This window comes from Prionailurus viverrinus, chromosome D4 (assembly GCF_022837055.1).
Source record: "Prionailurus viverrinus isolate Anna chromosome D4, UM_Priviv_1.0, whole genome shotgun sequence".
Classification (NCBI taxonomy): Eukaryota; Metazoa; Chordata; class Mammalia; order Carnivora; family Felidae; genus Prionailurus; species Prionailurus viverrinus.
The window spans coordinates 5,047,799-5,066,587 of NC_062573.1; the positions used below are offsets into that span (position 1 = coordinate 5,047,799).

General features: G+C 46.6%; 1 protein-coding gene across 15 annotated transcripts in view; it reads left to right on the forward strand.

Moving 5' to 3' along the window:
* Positions 1-18,789, forward strand: part of DENND1A (DENN domain containing 1A) — a 513,319-nt gene that overhangs the window by 444,696 nt on the left and 49,834 nt on the right. For 14 of the 15 annotated variants that reach the window (XM_047829482.1, XM_047829479.1, XM_047829488.1 and 11 more), the window contains 6 exons: positions 985-1,089; positions 1,468-1,555; positions 3,684-3,724; positions 6,008-6,079; positions 7,324-7,380; positions 15,953-16,084. In XM_047829482.1, coding sequence (XP_047685438.1) covers positions 985-1,089; positions 1,468-1,555; positions 3,684-3,724; positions 6,008-6,079; positions 7,324-7,380; positions 15,953-16,084 — 495 coding nt within the window. The remainder of the gene's footprint in view (positions 1-984; positions 1,090-1,467; positions 1,556-3,683; positions 3,725-6,007; positions 6,080-7,323; positions 7,381-15,952; positions 16,085-18,789) is intronic. The other variant, XM_047829477.1, reaches the window with a different exon arrangement.

The following is an 18,789-nucleotide window of genomic DNA, read 5'->3' on the forward strand; positions in this document are numbered from 1 at the left end:
TTGAGGATCCACCACTGGAATTAAAGACTTGTCTGAGTAGATGAGCACTCCAGATACCTTCAAAGAAGGATCGAGGTGTTGACTACAAGGATGGGCTGTGTCTTCCGCTTAGGGTGTTATTTTCTTCACTCATAAAGTGTAGTTGGGTTAAAGCGTACCTTCCTCGTCAAACGTCATAAGCACACAGTTGACTGGATGGTAAATCTTATTTTTCATCATCCCCGCTTTTTAATATAAATAATCATTTTAGGGGCGCCTGGGTGGCTCCGTTGATTAAGCATCCAGCTCTTGCTTTTTGCTCAGGTGGCGATCTCGAGGTCGTGAGATCGAGCCTACCTCTGGCTCCGTGCTGAGCACGGAGTGTGCTTGGGATATTCGTTCTCTCTCCCTCATAAGCGTTTTCAAAGTAAATAAGTAAATATTTTAAATTTATAATTTGCTAATGGTTGAGAGCCCTGTGTAAATGGTTTCCAAACTGTGTTCCATGGCCGAGGCCTCAGGGACTGCAAAGGTACTGGGGTGAGAGAGGAGGCCCAGCAAGGAGAGCCCAGCCACCACCACCCCTGCCCCTTGCTTCCCGAAGAGCATCTGGGCAGTTTTACTATCAGGGCTCCATCTGTACAAGGTGCTACCCGAAGAAAGGATTCTCTTCAAAGTGAAGAGAAAAGCTTGGAAATTAATCACGTTGGAAGGCACATCCCACTGGCTTGCTGTCGGGATATGACTGGCTCCTATGGAAGGGGCCAGGGGTGGGGTTCAGAAGCTCCGCCTCCCACCAGCTCTGGGACTTTGGGGGGTGGCTTTTCCTCTCTGAAACCGCCTCCTCTTCCACAGAATAGAATGCCTTCAATGACAGTAGCCACTTCGCCAGGTAAACGAGGATTAAATAAATTAGCAGATGGAGAAGTGCCGTCTAACTGAGTCTAAGAACTGACCGCCTTCGCCCTGTGCCTCCAACCCTCCTCTCCCATCTCCATTTCTCAGGAGGAGCCAATCACCTTCTGTGAAGAAGCCTTTGTGTCCCATTATCGCTCGGGAGCCATGAGGCAGTTCCTGCAGAATGCCATCCAGCTACAGCTCTTCAAACAGGTACCGGCCCTCCTGAGGGTGGCCCGTGTCTGGAACCCCGATGGGGCTGTCTGCAGCTGTCATGTTGGATGGACCGAGGCTCAGCCTGAAGGGGCTCAGGGTCTGGGGAGGGGGAGTGGGCTCAGAGGGTGGTCAGCGACCAGACGGACCCTTCACAAATGTGCCATTCGATTTCACAAGTTATCATAAACATGCAGCCAGTATTTTGAAAACTCACTTTAAAAAACAAAACAAAACAAAAACCTCACGGTTCCAAAGGCCCTTTCCTGTCTTGGGAAACATAGCGGTTCTTTGGTTGTACCCTCAGGTGCCCAGCTGAATGGTTTTCCCTCTGTTTCTTTGCATAAGCTGTTGCGCTTTTGTTCTTTCTTTATATAGTTTATCGATGGTAGACTGGATCTTCTCAATTCTGGCGAAGGTTTCAGTGACGTTTTTGAAGAGGAGATCAGCATGGGCGAGTATGCTGGTGAGAAAGCGTTTTATTTTCCTTTCCGTGCTGTGGGCCGTTATGTGGGACTAGAGTGTGCGTGGCAAGGAGTGACATTAGCTTCTTTTTCCCTTCAGTGGGGGTTAGGGAGAGACTGATTTCACCCTTGAAATGCTTGAGGAATCCCTCTTCATTTTCTGATACGACAGAGGTACCTTGGCCTGTCTGAGATCTTCTGTCCTGAGGTCACCTGCTTCCCCTGGGTGGCCAAAGTCTAGTTAAATGTAGTGGCCAGCATGCTACAGCACAAAGCACTCAGGATGTCGAGTTAGAAGAGCTGGCTTCAAATCGGGGCCCCCACTTCCAGCAAAGTGGTGAGAACTTGGTCAGGCCATGTCCCCTCTTCAGCTGAAGCGTCCCCGTCTAAGCACCGAGGAGAACGCTGCCCACCTCACAGGAATCCTGTGGGGATTAACTCAGAGTCCATGAGGAAAGGCCCGTGCAGCCATCAGGACAGGATGCTAGCACAGGTTCACTGCTAAGTGGGCATTTCTTTTTTTTTTTTTTTTTTTAATTTTTTTTTTCAACGTTTATTTATTTTTGGGACAGAGAGAGACAGAGCATGAACGGGGGAGGGGCAGAGAGAGAGGGAGACACAGAATCGGAAACAGGCTCCAGGCTCTGAGCCATCAGCCCAGAGCCTGACGTGGGGCTCGAACTCACGGACCGCAAGATCGTGACCTGGCTGAAGTCGGACACTTAACCGACTGCGCCACCCAGGCGCCCCGGGCATTTCTTTAAAAGGTGACAGTCATCACAGCGTGCCCGGTCGCCACAGACTATTAGACCTGGAGAGGTCGGCCTCTCCTCTTTCGGAGGAGGCATCTGAGGCCCAGAGAGGTGTTAGTGACTCTCCAATCCCAATCTGGCTTTCTTTCCGAGTCCCGAAGCCTTAGTCTTTGGCAGTGAAGCCAAAACCAAGCGCAAAATCATAATACTCATGCTGTCAGCCCCCTCATTGCTGGGTGTGTGTCTGGTCTGGACTGAGTTTATAATCCAACTCCTAGAGTCGGGCAGAATCTCACCTATAAAACTCCGTTTACAGGCCTGACCAGCCTGTGCTGCACGGGGAGCGCAAGTCCCCAATAAACCGAGTCTGTGGACAGTGACAGCGGGTCACTGATAGACATTTCCAGAGCCCCATGGAGTAAGAACCCGAGGACCTGGTTTTGCCCTCGAGGAGCTTTTACTGGTGGGAGAAAGAGATGCGTAACTAAAGACAAACACAGATTAAACCAGTGCAGGAAAAAAGAGCAGAAATAGGCTCTCATGCAGTTAGACTAGGACTCCACTAATCCTCATGCTAACGTGAGAGCTTCACAAAGGAGACCGCACTCTCAGAGTTGAATGCCAATTCTGAGGACAAGACGGGGCTTCCTGTGTTATTAAACTAAGTCAAGTCATTCAGAGCTTCTAGAAAAGCTGTCCGGTGATAAGACCTCCTTATCCCCCCAGATAAAATGAGTAAGTTCCCCAACAGCGCCTCCCTTGCCTTTCCCTGTCGCTGTCCCGGTGTGTTGGGGGGCTGAGTGTGTGTCCAGCAGTGTGGGGACACGCAGCCCTGTGGTTCCTGCCCTGGGCTGGCTCACAGAACTTCAGAGAATGTGGACTTCTGAGTGAGTGTTGCCTGTTTTAGAGGGCTGGTCAGAGGAAGGGGCGGGAGAGGCTTAGCGAGGAAATGACATCGGAGCCGGTCCCTCAGCACAGAGAGTGGGGAATGGTGGCCGCCAAGGGAACAGCATTGGTGAGGGAATGGAGAAAGCGGGGAATGCAAGTACGGGATGGAAAGGCTGAATGTGGGAGGGGCCCAGAGCAGACTGGAGAGGAGAGTCAGGGCTGCTAAGGGGTTGCACCCGAACTCTATCCAGTAGGCCAATGGGGGAGGAGGATTTGGGTTGGCGCTCAGGGCACTGATAGGATCAGATCTCAGTTTGAGAAAGAAAACTCGCGGCAGCAACTCACGGCTGCCTCCTGCAGGGAGTAGAGCACGGGAGCCTCACGTGTTTCTCTAGATTTTGAACTTTCCAAGTCCTGCTCGCTGTAAGCAATTGGAGGAACTCCTGAGGGCACATGACATTAACCCGTTCTCTGATTCCTCTTTCCCCAGGCAGCGATAAACTCTACCATCAGTGGCTCTCCACAGTCCGGGTAAGTGTGCACCCCCTCGGAGCTACCCGGGCCCCTCTGAGCCTCCTGGTAGCCCTCTGCCTCCCCTGCCACCCACAGGGTGGTCATCCCGCCTGGGCCCTCCATTCTTTCAGCTGAAGATGCTTCTGTTTGTAAAGCCAGGCCATCGAGTGCCAGGTGGAGGCTTGCAGGAGGAGTCTGTCCGAAGCATCCTTCTGTGAGGGCAAGGAGAGCCAGGAGAAGCTTCCTCGTCTCAGGAAGCTGGCCCAGGAGTATTGAGTGGATGTTGTCATCCTAGAGCGTTTTCTGGGGCGTCTCCTTCCAGACCAGCACGACTGGGACATTTTCGTGGGAAAACCAAAAATGTGTCCCTCTTGCCGCCCTGCAGTGTTTTTCACAGCAAAGGCTCCCAGGAGGGTGGAGAACAAATCACTGGTTTTTTTATTTTATTTTTTTTTTTATCCCCTCGCTGTGGTTATGAACAGTTTCTGGCTGTGTTAGAAGCCAGGTGCCTAGGTCTTCAGAAGCCACTAAAGAATTCAACTTCTCGCCTTTGCCCGGGTTTATCAGTGTGCATGTGCTGAAGGCTTCCTGTGTACTGGAGGCCATGCTGGGGACACAGTGGGGAGCAGAAAGACACAGGCCCTGCCCTGGGGAGCTTGCTCTCTTCTTGGGGAGGCACACGTAAACAGGCAACTGCAACATAATGTGATAAGTGTTCTTTTCTGCTTACGAGCCAAGCACACCACTGCCAAGTCAGGTCCCTTGGAAGTGGCTGCATTTGGCCGAGAGTAAGGAATTCCTCAATGAAAGACCTCTTTTGTTCTTCTTGTATGGCCAAACACTGCACTTGGCAAATCACAGACCAGCAATAAGGACTTGCTGATTGATTGATAAAAGGAGTTTTAATATTCCAAAGGACCATTGAAATAGGATACTGAGTAATTTTGGAAAGCAGTATGGAATAAATGAGCAGGTCAAAATTTCATATTGTCCTATGACACAGAATGCTTTCTGGGTCAGACTGCAATGTTTTTTAATTAAAGCTCAAAATTTCTAATACGGGCTGTTACCAAAAATTGTGCTAAGTGTTAATCCTAATAATTACATTACTGTATCTTATTCTTTTATATGCCCACTTGATCCAGTCTCCTTGTTCGAATCAGTTAGAATTATCTTTCCAAACCAGCACAAATCAGATTATGTGATACATTTGATTAAAAATCCTCTGGAGTGCCGGCTCCATATCCTGGCCCTTCGTGAGCTGACCTCATCTGGCCTCAGCCCCGCTGGCCATTCCTCCCATGATGCACTGACCACTTCCTAGGATCGCATGGCTTTTCAGCCTCTGCACTTTTTTTAATGTGCTCTTCCCTATCTCTCGAATGCCCTTACCCATCCTATCCCCCTGTGTGAACTCCTCATCATCCCTCATGGACCAGGCCAAATGCTTCATCCTCTTAACTCCTTCTCTGACCTTGTAGACCATGAGCTGCCTCCACCTGCCTTGTGCACACAGGTAGTGCGGCCCTCAGGACCTTCAGCTGTGGCTATTTACCCTGGAGCACGCCCCCCCCCCCCCATACTGGAGGTCCTTGACGGCTTAGGCCAGCCTTCCCGTGACTCCATATCCTGCAAGGCTAACACAGGTGCCTCCGCAGTGAGGGCTCACAAAATACCTAGAGCCTGTGCACTACGTATCCATCCCTTGGCCTCCTTTGTGTCCTGGGAAAGCCATCTTTCCTCCTCTTCTCCCCGCTCTCCCAGAGAACCTAAACCAAGAAATTGATATGTCGGATGTGTACGAGAGCCATGATTGATGTTGATGGCTACTCATTCTTTCCTTCTCTCAAGATATCAATGTTAAGGGAGGCAGCCTGCCAGAGTGATTAAAACTAACAACACAGAAAACCAAGGTGAGGAAAGGAAGGCACATGATTCCGGGTAGCCAAATAAACTAGAATTTCTTGAGAAGTCATAGATTGCTATGGGGAAAGCTTGCCTCAGAGAGCCTGGGAAGAGCTTTTCTTCCAGCCAGCAGACTGGTGCCAACCAAAATACTGGGCCCCCCTGCGCCTAGTTATCAGTGTCTGGATCCGCACCCTGTTCTCCCAGAACCACCCATAGTGATTCTACCATGGCCGTAACTACTTGCCCAGGACCAGTTACCATCTAGGCCTGTTTCGCTAATTAAATTACACGCTCTTGGAATGTTGCTTAACTTGTTTAAAGGGAAGAGGTTTCTGTTGGTGTTGGCCTACTGTTCTCTTCAGTCCAAGTTGCCAATTGATGTTTTTATTATAGAAAGGAAGCGGAGCCATTCTGAATACCGTGAAAACAAAGGCGAACCCAGCTATGAAGACTGTCTATAAGTTTGTGAGTACGGGTCTTGCACTCAGGATCCAAACAGATCTGTCCCTTAGCATGACAAAACCCTTAAATACACCTGACCCTGCCTTGCAGAGGTGAATCAGGGGCTGGCTGTATCCTAAAGCTTCCGAGGCTCTTAGAATCATGTAGTGTTGATATTTTGTGACCAGGTCAGTGATGTTTTTCATTGAAACTGTTTGTGCTCACAGTTGCTGCCCTCAAGAAATGGGAAGCTACGGGTTTTAGCTTGTACTAAAATAGAGACTGGGTGGCTTAAGATGCTGGCTGTTCTGTGCCGGTGTCCCTGGGACCTGGAGGCGTGGTCTGCGGAGTGTTCTGGTAAAACCTTTCCTGTGGGTATCCCCATTATCACGTCAAAATAAAGCAGCTCCTTTGCTGGTTACTGAAGACCGTTCACAGTGGGACACACTCCCTGATTTTTGTCCCCAATTCTTCATCAATCTCTCTCACCACTGCCCTATAGGACGTGCATTGTTTGTGAAACCCATGCCCACAAGCAGAGAGAAAATAGGAGAACACGTCAGTTCCCGATCCGATGTGCCATCTTTTACAAGCCTCAAGTATTTTTTTTTTTTTTCTCATGGTTTCTCTTGCTTGCTAATTTGACTGTGAGCCACTTAACTGGGGTGGTTTTGTTTTATTTCCATTTTTAATTTTGTTAGTCCTTTCCGTGCTTAAACTGTAGTTATTTTAACCGGGCGGGTGGCCTGCCAAGAGAACCACACAGGTCTGAAACGACAGAAAATAAAAGCTAGGGTGTGTGCCGAAATGAGATTTAAGGAACGGCACTAGGGGCACCCAGCAACGTGTCTGCTCAGGCCATTCAGCCCCGGCAGAAAATTGGTCCTGAGGCCCTGCCCTGGTGAAATGTAATAGATATTCAGATTCTGGCAGCCTCAAAAGCTGCTGCTCGACACTTACTGGTGGCTATCACCGGGCTGCTGAGATAAATAATCATAGAGAGCAGATGAAGGGCTTTGGAAGGGGGGGAAAAAATCAGTGCCATCAAAATGCAGAAAATAAAATCTCCGTAGCCTCTTTAAGGGATTTTTTTTTAACCTCTTAACATTGTATTTGTTTTCATAGCCATTATGTTTTCGACTTGATGATCCCATTTTTCCTTCCTTTTTCTAGTAATCAGAGAAGGTGATTCACGACGGATTGAAATCAAGCATAGTCCCTGCTGGAAACAGAGAGGGAATCTTAACTTAAATTAATTTTTCATGCAGGCAAAAGATCATGCAAAAATGGGAATAAAAGAGGTGAAAAACCGCTTGAAGCAAAAGGTACTTGAAGTTCTTATTCAAAATGTATAAGCACCGTGTATGAAATGCGTGGCCACAAAAAAGTATGATGTGATCAATAGAGGGCTGTTTGATACAGTGTTGTTAGCACACTTCAAAATGCATTACCAGCTGTCCGGGAGTTTTCACACTGTTATAAATATTCACAGACAAAAAACTGTCTTCAAATAACATTAAGACTGGCTTAAACCCACAAAGGCAAGCAAGTTCAGAGTCCCCACTGCCAGTCTGCCCCTTGCCCACCCCACCAGGCCTGGGGTTCACCGGGCTGTATCGAAATTGGCTCAGCGCCACCCCCACCCCCCACCCCCCATCTGGGCACCACAGCCGACCTCTGCCCTGGGGCTGCTTAGGACCAAAACCCAGAAGCATCTCCAGGGAAATGACTGCCATGATCCCAGCAGGCACCTGGCCACCATGCAGACATAGGGCACAAAGGGTGGGTTTCTGGAGGACGCCGCGGGCTCTCCTCACGGTGGTGGGTTCACCAAGAGGAGCCCAGCAGTTCCCATTTCAGACTCTCGGGAGACAGGGAGAGGACTTTGATTATCTTCCTGGACCATCAGTAAAATGGTATGAAACCTACAGCTGCACGCTGGCCCGGAGTCCCCTGCCTGATTCTCTAGCCTTGTACAGGGAGGTGAACATAGCAGAGGGCATTTTTATATTATGATGAATGTCATCAGTATTACTGTTGTCACCCTTCAGTCACCACTTCCTAAGGATGGTCCGTGCTGGGGGCTTTTACATTTAAGCCTTAGAACAGCCCCGGGGCGGGGTATTATTCCTATTTTGTGTGTAAAGAGACTAGACTGTGGTTCGGAGGTGAAGGAATTTGCCCAAGGACACACTGCCGGAGCCTACAGAAGTGGGATCAGGTTCCAGACCCGTCCATTTCTAGCATCCATGCTCTTACGACAACAGCATTTCTTACTGCCCGTCTAAAACAAGTGTTTGCTTTTCCAAAAGATGTTTGGGAGCACTTGACTTCGTTATCCCACACCCCCCAGTGTGCATCTCGAACGAGGGCCTTTGTCTATCTTGGCAGTTTTTAAAAAATTGAAAGCAGTTTTAATTTTATGAAGTCAGAAAGGACCTCTCATTAACTTGCAATGGTCAAAGGAATTGATTCCTTTCTTTTAATTGCAAAATAATTTGTTCTGACTAAGCATTTAAATTCCTAGTTTCAGCTGAGAGTGAATTTTTAACGGCCAAGATTCAAGTCCCGAAATAAAACTCCTGTCATGTAAATCCAGATAGACCTTAACTGTGGTCTGTTGCACCCTGCCAGAGGCCGGCAGGTGGAATTCTTGGATGTTAAGTCCTATACATACTTTTTTATCTCCTACCCCAGCCGCGTGTAACCGAGTGGGATAAAATACAGAGTGACAGGGAAGGGGGAGTTCTCTCACCAAATTTTCCCTCCTTGATGACCTGATCTCGGCTCAGCTGGTGTTAGAATACTACTGGAAGTAAGTAAAGAAAGGGGTCCCTCCTCAGGCGGAGGACAGATGTTCCTTATTGGTCAGATCTGCTCTCTGCAGGCCATCGCCTCCCTCCTGGTACACGGAAGCGCTGGGCCTTCCGAAAATCCCCTTTTTATGATAACGTAGCATTTCTGCAAATAACCGGTTCCGCTCCGGTTTTGTGATGTTGTTGTTCAAAGCTTCACTTAAACAATCCAGATCGCGATCCTTCCACGCCGCCCCCCCCCCCCCTTCCTCTCCTTGATAGTATCTAAAGCAGATTTTTCCCTCCCCTTCTCCTCTTCCCCCTGCCAGTCTTTTCAAGAATAGCTTCAGGAGATAATGTTCTATAGAAAGTGTCAGTACATTTCAGGTGACACAAATGGTGAAGGCATTTTATAGAAATGTGGCTTGTCACCATCGGACTGTTGACAGATCTATTAGTGCACCTTTTTCAATTTTCACTTTTCCCCCCTTCGGTCTTACAGATTTCTACAGGCTTGATATTTTGCAGTTGTTCTTGGAAGAGCTATTTTGTAATTGAAACTCTAGCATTGTTCCGTGCAGACAGGACTTGGTCTTCAGTGATGTGCTCTCCTGCTCCCTTTCTTGAGCTAATTTAGGATTTGGCTTCATCTGACCTCTCTCACTGCGGCAGAAAATATTTCCTTGGCTTTTTTTTTGTTCCCCTCCCCCCCCACCCCCACCCCCCTTCACACAGCAACATATCCGTGTGGCTCCCCAGATGCGTCTAATACAGACATCTCAAGTTTGGTTTCTGCTATGAAATTGAGGCAGTTCCCAACAAAGATCCAATTTTCAAATGTACTGGGTTGCCACCTGGCCTCCTCTAACTCTGCATAGTGATGGTGACCTCGCAGATATAATCAAGAACCCAATCTTGCCCTCTGCGCTCCCGCCTTGGGTTTGAATTGCAAATAGAAAATGTGGGGCCGACCTGCGGAGAGGTCACCATGGTGTGTGGAGGGTCCATCTCTAATATGACTGCACAGGGCCCCTTTTCCATCCCTTGTTCATTTGTGCAGCAGATTTTCAAAGCATCTGAAAGAGGAGCTTTCACGGTATCCGTGTGACCATTGGCAAATAATTGTTAATAGATACTATAGTGTGGCTTTATTCCGTACCTGCTCTGCTTCAGCCCAACAACAAAAAAAAAAAAAAAAGAAGAAGAAGAAGAAGGAGGATGGATAATAACATGTTTCTCTGGATAAATGCAGCAAGGTGGTCAAGTTCTTCTGTAGGTTGGCCTTCTTTGAAGTCAAGCTCAAAATTAGGAAGAAGAAGAAATGGCCAAGATGCTTCCCGGCTGTCGCTTTCTAAACAGAGTGTAGTGCTTTCCTCCAGAGCATCTCCCCCCCCACCAGACCTGGCCTCCAGAAGAGCGCCGCCGTGTGGCTGGGCTTGTGACTGTCAACAGATTGCACTCCTACAGTGTCACACGAGGGTGGCCTCGGAGTGCTGTTTGGAAAACAGTGGCCGCACACACGCTCCTTCTCACCTGCAAGGAGCATTAAGATATTCACATCAGAATGTCATTTTGTCGTCTCCTGGGAAACCCCTGAAGAATTACCTTTTTTCTTCTGTATTAGAGTGACTGAATCGAATGGGCCCATTTCACAGCCCTTTTAAAAGTTTTAAATCTTTGATCTTGGAGACACAAATCGAGCTTGTTGATAAAGAGCTTTTGATGGAAAGGAGCAAATTCACAGCTGGGTTAGCGAAGCCTCGAGTTTCTGGCCAAACATGTCCTGGTGTACTGAAGGGAGTAAGCGCGTGTGGGGCAGGCAGATCTAGGTAGACTCGAGTAGAACAGACATTTTCACACCTTATCACACAACTGTCAGCTCCCTGTCTCCAACACATTAAAATAACTCAACGGCGCAGCCTCATTCACAGAAATTTCCAACTTTGGATATTGTTTCGATATCAATATCCACATTTTAATTTTCATTTGCTGCGGCGTGAGGTAGACTGGAAAAGAAGGGCGCTGCACGAATCTGAACTTGGAGACCAGTAATCTGAGTCGCAGATATTAAGGGCTCAGCCTCACACCCACCTTTAAACCCCTGGCGCCACGGGGTGGTAGTTGAGCTCCTGAGGTAGATAAGCCGGTTGTGTAGGATATTAACTGTGTGACCTTGAGTAAGTTACTAGACCTCTCTGAACCCAGTTCTTTCTCATCTATAACTAGGAGAAGGATCCATTTTTACTGGATTGTTGTAAGGATTAGAAGAGGTAATACCTTGCAACAGCAACACTTAGTAGCCACTCATTAAGTGGGAATTTTCATCCTATTCGTTTCCTCATGTCCCACATCGGAGCAGCCGATCTGCCCAGACACCCACGTGTGCATATACCCTGAGAGCATGGCTGACATGGGGTCACCGTCCTTTTGGTCATCCACACGGCCACCAGAGCAATTTTTCTAGGCCACAGCTCTGAGTCACTCTCTTGATTAAAACCTTTCAGACTTTTCAAACCTTCCTCCACCTCAGCCAGGGGGTTCTTGAAATGCCCCAGCCACTGGGTCACCTGCCCTTCCTTAACCGGGCTGTGCTCTCTACATACCCCTGGGCCAGGAAGTCTCCACCTACATCTCTGCCTCATGAAGTCCTGTCCTCAGCTCCTTCTGGGTCCAGCCCCCTCCCTAGCTTGTACCCAAGGCCACTCAGCGCCCCCCGCCTCCCCTAGGTTTCTGCCTTCTGCCTTCTCAGAGGTACTCTGTCCGGTGACTTAGTGCACATGTCCCTGCCTCTTCCACGGACAGGTGGAGGTTAGACCCTAGTCATGCTTTTTGATTCCAGCAAACCCTTAGGGAAGGTGATGGGAATTGAATTATTTTCTGACTCCCTGGCTTTACCAAGAGATGGGAACTGGTAGGGCCCCCAGGGCTCCTGGTAAGAGATTCGCCACCGTGTCGTGGCCTCCGATCTACAGCTGTGTCTAGTGCCTCCCTCCCCTGTGACCCTTCGGGAAGGAAGCAACAGATTTACCCTTCCTGTCAGCTTCTTGGTTTTGCTTTTTCAAAATGACATTTCCATAGTCTTTTTTTTTTCCCTTCTGTTTGCAAACAAACAACAACAACAAAAAACATGTTTATTGGAGACAATTCAACAAATCAGACAAGCAAAAAGAAAATGACCTTGTTTTATAACCTGCATTTTCACTTACTATATTCTGAGCATTTCCCAGACCACTAAAGGTCTCTCTCTTCCGCTCGTCCTTGTTTTGCGTGGCTGCGGAAAATTTTATCTGATGGGCATATATACATTAGTCAGTCCCTTTGTTGGATACTTAAGTTAGTTCCAGTTTCTTCTAGGCAGGTATTCTCATAAGTAAAACGTTGCAGGAATTCTTAATTGTTTCATTAGGATAAATTTCTAGGAATGTAATTAATGGGCCAGAGGGCATGCACCTCTTTTAAGGTTTTGATATAAATTGCCAATTTGTATTCCCTCCAGAAGGGGTTGGGAGTGCCTGTTTTCCCAAACCCTTTGCTGACAGCTTCTCAGTTCTTAGACCACAATTTCTTTAATCACAGGATCTCTACTATGTGTGAGATCTCTGCCGGTAGGTACAACAGAGTTGGCCGCATTTCTTTCTTTACCAGGGCTCCTCCCAGCTCTGCTCTCCCTGGGAGGAAGCAGTGAGGTGTCCTTCCCCAGCTGCAGGAAAGAGTGAAGAAGTTAGTAAGTTAGCGGGGCAAGCCACGGGACTGTGAGAAGTCTTACGCACTTCAGGATCTCCTAACTGAAGAAAATTAACGTGCAGCATTGTTTTTTGATACACAAGCACATTTGTATATTGGACACGTTTGCCTTCCAAATGTTCAATTCGATTTACAAAGATTTGTTAGAGAGCATGTACTACTATATATTGCAGGCTCTGGGGCAGAGAACCCAAACCCCAAGGAAGGCAGTCTTTAGGGACAAGCAGATAAGTGCAAAGAGACCGTGAGGCATGGCAGCATAAGGTCAGTGTTAACAGTAGGGATTTCCAGGGATCACACCTCACGGTCTCTTGAGCTCCTCCTCAGCTCACGATGTCTTCACGCATGCTGCTGTTATGAGTTGATGTCAGTATAAGTGCCAGAAATCCTGTAGTTCTTGGTTCCTCCACTTTCTAGTTTGTGTGGCTTTGGGTGAGTTGCCCTCTTTAAGCCTTGTTTCCTCACCTATAAAAGAGCCATCATCCTGTTTACCTCATGGTTGCTGTGGAAACTAAGTACGATGGTGAAGGTCAAGGGTCTGGAAAAGTGCCTGCCAATAGTGGGCGCTCAACACAACCAAGGGAGCTCCTCTTAGATAGCGCTCTTTCCATTCCCCCCCCCCCCCCCCCCCCCCCCCCCCCGGGGATAGAGATCGAAGGTTCCGTTTGCACGGGAATGTAACATTTTTCAAGCTCCCTTGTGTTCTGTCTCCTTTAATTCATTCTTCCCGTAGCTTTGAAGTTCACCAGGCGGGTGGTGGTCTCCCCGTTGTACAAATGAATAGGTACAAAAAGGTTGGAAAGATCAGCTAGTTGATGGTAAAAACAAAACTAGAAGACAGTGCTTACTTACAAGCTTAAACTAAGACACTTTGCCCCAAACCACTACATATATTTTTTAAAAAAGGCTATCATCTTATAATTTTATTACTGTGAATATTTTCTTACCATGTAACCTTACTGCTTCTTATAGCCAGTCACTCACACACACGCACAATATTTTTCCTGAACTAAAAGTGGATTTATTTTTTCTTTTTCTCTCTCTCTTTTTCTTTTTTTTTTTTTTTTTTTTTTTTTTTTTTTTACTCTTTGGCTTTACCCAACCTTTGTGTCTGTCTTCTCAGTAACCCCACCTGGATCCAGAATGCCCCCTTTGCCCTTTGTTACTTTCTGGTGCAGATGGAGCCCCTCCCCCTCTTTGTTCCACTTGACCTGAGCACCTTAGGGCAGCCCCTTTCCAAAAGAGCCCTTTCTAATTGGCTGTCGGCAGCCTCTCATCACGCAGCCTCAGCCAAGCTAAGACTTGGGGGCCACTTAATGCAAGCCCTTCCTGTGAAACCAAGAGGCCATCACCTCCCTGTGTTGTCACCAGGCAGGACCAGAGTCTGCAGCTGAGTGTGTGGGGTTGAATATAGATAGATAGATCCCTGGAGTTTATTATAATAAAGTCTATACCTTATTAGTAGTAAGTACTCCATTATTATTAAGTGCTGTACATAGGACATTATTGAGTAATAATGTTCTAGACGCACTTATGTTGCTTTATCTCCTTTACTCCTCCTACCTACCATATCCCCATTTTACAGATGAGGAGATTGAGGCTCACAAATGTTATGTGTGTTTCTTCCTTAATGCATTATTATCCGAGAGAGGACCACTTTGTTCCATTGGCCACCATTCTCTTTATTTGGCTAGGTTAAAAGCAACCAGTTGTCAAGTCTTTTGTGTGCAGAATTTAATGAGTACTAAAGGCATGTGTCTTGACCGAAATATGTCTTTGTTTTAGCAATGAAAAGAATTGGAAATTTCCTTTATTATTTCATTCTTTAAAAAATTTTTTTTAATGTTTATTTATTTTTGAGAGAGCGAGAGACAGAGTATGAGCGGGTGAGGGGCAGAGAGAGAGGGAGAGACAGAATCCGAAGCAGGATCCAGGCTCCAAGCTGTCAGCACAGAGCCTGATGCGGGGCTCGAACTCACAAGCTGTGAGATCATGACCTGAGCGAAGTTGGATACCCAACCAACTGAACCACCCAGGCGCCCTTCCTTTATTATTTCATTCTGACTGGGAGTTATTTTTACTTGGTAAAAAAAAAAATTATTATCATTTAAGTGGGGTTTTTAAAATTTTTTTTTTGTACATTTATTCTCTGCCTTGTTCCAATGAGAATCTAAGCAACGTTCATGACTTGAGTAAAACACGTGGTCCATAGAGCACAAGTGGGCACCATCATCCTCCCAAAGAACCAAAGGAACCATTCCCTGCCTTTTGCACAGTGGGGTTTTTCTTTTCTTTATACTTTGACTTCATTCACCAGAAGTCCAAATTCAGTATAAATTTCTGAATTTAAAAATATTACTTTTTGGTTCCTTAAGTGTTCTCCAAGTCATAAAATCCTATCTCAGACCCGGGTCTCGTCATTCTTTTCCAGAAAGATAAAGGCTAAGAAAGATAGAGCATAAACACCTCATTCTCACAGACAGTAACATCATCAGGAAGCAAGTGTGGAGAAAGCGTCCACACTCACAAATAACAAAGTATGCAAATTAAAACAACAATGAGGTCTAATTTTGCACCTCTTAAATTAGCAATACATTTTTTTAAATGATAAGGCTAACAAGTACCATGAAGCTGATAACTCATCCATTGTCAGTAGTTGGTGTAAATTGCAAGGCAATTTGGTAGAATGAATAAAAAGGCTTAGAATGTTTATATCTTTTGACTTAGTAATTTTATTCCTAGGGATTTCTATAAAAGAAATAATCCAAAAGAAAGAAAAACTGCAGTGTTTATCACTACGGTGTTTAGAAAGACACACACACACACACACACACACACACACACACACACGGAATAGCCTAAATGCCCAATAACAGTAGAGTGGGTTACTAAGTTATTATATAGCCACTCAATGAAATATTATGCATCTATTAAAATTATCATTAAAATGACTAGTACTGTGGAAATGCTTATAATATAGTAGGAGAAAATAGAATGTAAAATTATGCATGAGCTGTGATTGCAAGTAATTTTTAAATGTCTGCATGTGGACAAAGTGAATATGTAAAAATGGAAATAGCTGTGCAAGGTAATAGAACAAAAAGACTTTCCCCCCACTGTTACGAATTGTTACCTGGTTTTTGTAATTTAACGTGTATGATTTGGGTTTCTCTAATCCTTAAAAGTCAAAGAGCCAAGTTAGCCTTCTGCTTCCTCCATCGCCCAGAGGAAAACGGGCTCTGAACATCCCAGAGGGTGTGTTCCGGGGCAGGCCCCTTGGCCATGGGCCTGGAGGGAGCATCTGCACACAGCAGGTGCCGCGACCCCAACACCAACCTCCACTGGCTTCTCTCTGCAGGACATCACCGAGAATGGCTGTGCCCCCACCATGGAAGAGCAGCTGCCAAAGACTGTGCCGTCCCCACTGGTGGAGGCCAAGGACCCTAAGCTCCGAGAAGACCGGAGGCCAATCACTGTCCACTTCGGACAGGTACGTACCCTGCCCTTTGGTTTTTTAGCAGAAGCTATACATAGCACCTGCAGCAGACAGGCTTTCCACTGCCGCTCTCGTTGGCAAAACAACTCTGTGGAGTTTTGCACACCTTTGAACGTTTATTTGGTTACAAGCGTGTTTTGAAGGTGAACTCTCAAAAATTTTGAGACAGCATGGCTCTGCTCGTAAACTAGCTCAACTCTTGAATGAAGTCATTAAATGCAGCTACCGCCTCCCCCACTCCAAGGCACTCCGTTTAAGGTGCCTCCGTTAGCTAAGCATCTCATTAGAACACTTTAGCATCCCAGGCCCTTCTTTGCACCTTCAAATAAAAGGCAACAAGCGAAGTCTTAAAAAAAAAAATCAATTAGGAGTTCTTTATTAATGTACTTCCTGAAAATCAATATCGGGAGTGGTGCTTCTCAGAGTAAACACCCACGCTACTATTCTAGAGATGCGATTCTTTCTCCAACTATTTTTGATGACCTGGGCATTTGAAAAATTGTCTTATTTGTTTGATTTTTTCCCCCTTAAGTAAAACATTGTATTCTGTAGAAAAACGGAATTTTTAAATCTATTTCCAAGCGGTGGCTGTATTTTAGTTGAAATAGATTGTGCACTCTCCCTTATTTCTCTTCAATTGACTCTCCTGATGAGCAAAAGTCATAATTATTTGGTTTGTGAAAAATGGCTGTCAGCAAGATGTGACTGTAACAAGAATTCGCAAGGTTATGTATTTTTAAATCGCTTGACTCTTTAGCCATTTATCAGATGGAGCATAATTAAAATAGCCTCTTTTATTTTATCTTAAATATGATTGCTTTTCCGTCACATAAAGGATCTAGATACATTTTTAAATGCCCTGTTTTGAACAGACATTTATTTATCAAGTGCCTACTGTGTACCGGCATTGAGCTATTTAGGAATGAAGAGAATTAATGAAATGGTTGCTTTGGGTTATTATTGTAAGGGGTGAGTTTGTTGACACATAAGAATCTTCCTGTGCAATCAGTATTTTCAGATAATACGTTCATATGTAGTAAAGTTGTGGGGGGTCACCCCTTTTCCTGATTTTACACTTAAAAGGGACGTGATAAAAATGGAAATGTAGTACAAGAAAGAGGCATTCTTGGGGGCAGTGCTCCCTTGGTTGAATGCTTATCTTCAGATTGTGTTTGTTGCTTTTGCACCCTCAAGAGTGGCCTCCTCCGGGGCTCAGGCCCTGCTGGAGACATCTGCACCCCATTTCCCTGGCGGTGTTTGCTGAAAGCACAGCCCCCATTGTAGCCAGCGTGGCATTCTAGAGCCAGCTTCCTGCTTTCCTTTGTCCTCATTCCTGCACACACTAACCTTCCCATGAAAAGAGCCCCTCGCTGGAGTTTGAAGCCCATTACAGAGAAAGAGGGGGCGGGGGAGAGGGATTTCATGGTGTTAAACATTCCATTTTCGAAACACAAAAAAGGAGGCCCTATTTGAAATGGAGAAAAACCTTCTTTCCATTTCAGCAAGAAGTGGAGACGCTTTAATGTCATTCCCAGCTAAATGCAGAATAAGAGTGTATGTGTGCGGGTGGGGGATAAACAATTAAAAAAGCCACCCCAAACTCTGTTGAAATAAGAACTGTCTGTGCCTTCACAGGTCTGTAAACTGGAGAGGATGAAAGTGGCTTTTTCTCCCCGTTTGTCACTTCCCTCACGTGGCTGCCAGCATTATGCAAGTGTACAGGAAGGCAGGATTTTTTTTTTCTTAATGCATGCATGCGGATTAAGGTCAAGCCCCAAGTATCAGCCATGCAGCGGGCTCTCCCTTACAGCTGCAGCCACAGAGCCTACCCGCAGCCGCGAGATGCCTTAATTGAGACGTGCTGTCAAAGTGACAAACACATTTGCATACAGTCTACACTCTATTTATTTTCTCTGGAAAGGTCTACAGTCTGCTGTTGGTTGAACATTCTTAATCAGTTTGCCGTAAGTGAACTGCCAGCCAGCTCACTGCTGCCGGCCGCTTCTTCATTAGGTGACAGATTAGCTGCGGGGGGGGGATGGGCCGGGGAAACCGCAGACCCCTTTCTTTTAACTCTTTCCGGCTTTGCCCCTCACCCCCCCCCAGGCTGGGGTGTCCGGTGCTTTTCCAGGCACCCCGGTTTGGTGGGCCGCTGACCGGAACCCGCGGTGTTTCTAGAGCGCCTACTACTGGCAAGCAGGAATTTTAGGGACTTTCTATTCTCAAAGAACAGGCTTTCGAGTTCCACTTCAAAAATTTTGGCCACACCCTCCTACCATCTGTGCTATTCTTGTACTTGCTGTGTTTCTTTAAATAGGCTCAGACCTGACGTCGGTACCAGCTTTAGCCTCGTCCTAAGTAATGACGTTGACAGAATCACAGGTCTGACGTCTCAGTCCAGTTTTTTTCTCTACGGCATATCAAAAAAATCTTGTTAAGTGTCCGTCCATATGTCACCTGAAATACTCATGCGACCCCGACAGTACACATTCTGTTTTTGGAAAACGTGTCATCTGTGCCCTCGCCCTTCGAGGAAGGGATCATTAGGCACATTTTAAGGATCCAGCACTAAAGCCCGGGGACCCAGGGGGACCTGGCCGGGGCCACAGTGCCAGCACATAGCACAGTCCACCTGCGAAGCCCACTCCGGCTCCCTCACCAGGCAGGGATTTCAGCTGTTTGATGTGTCTGTTAAAGCG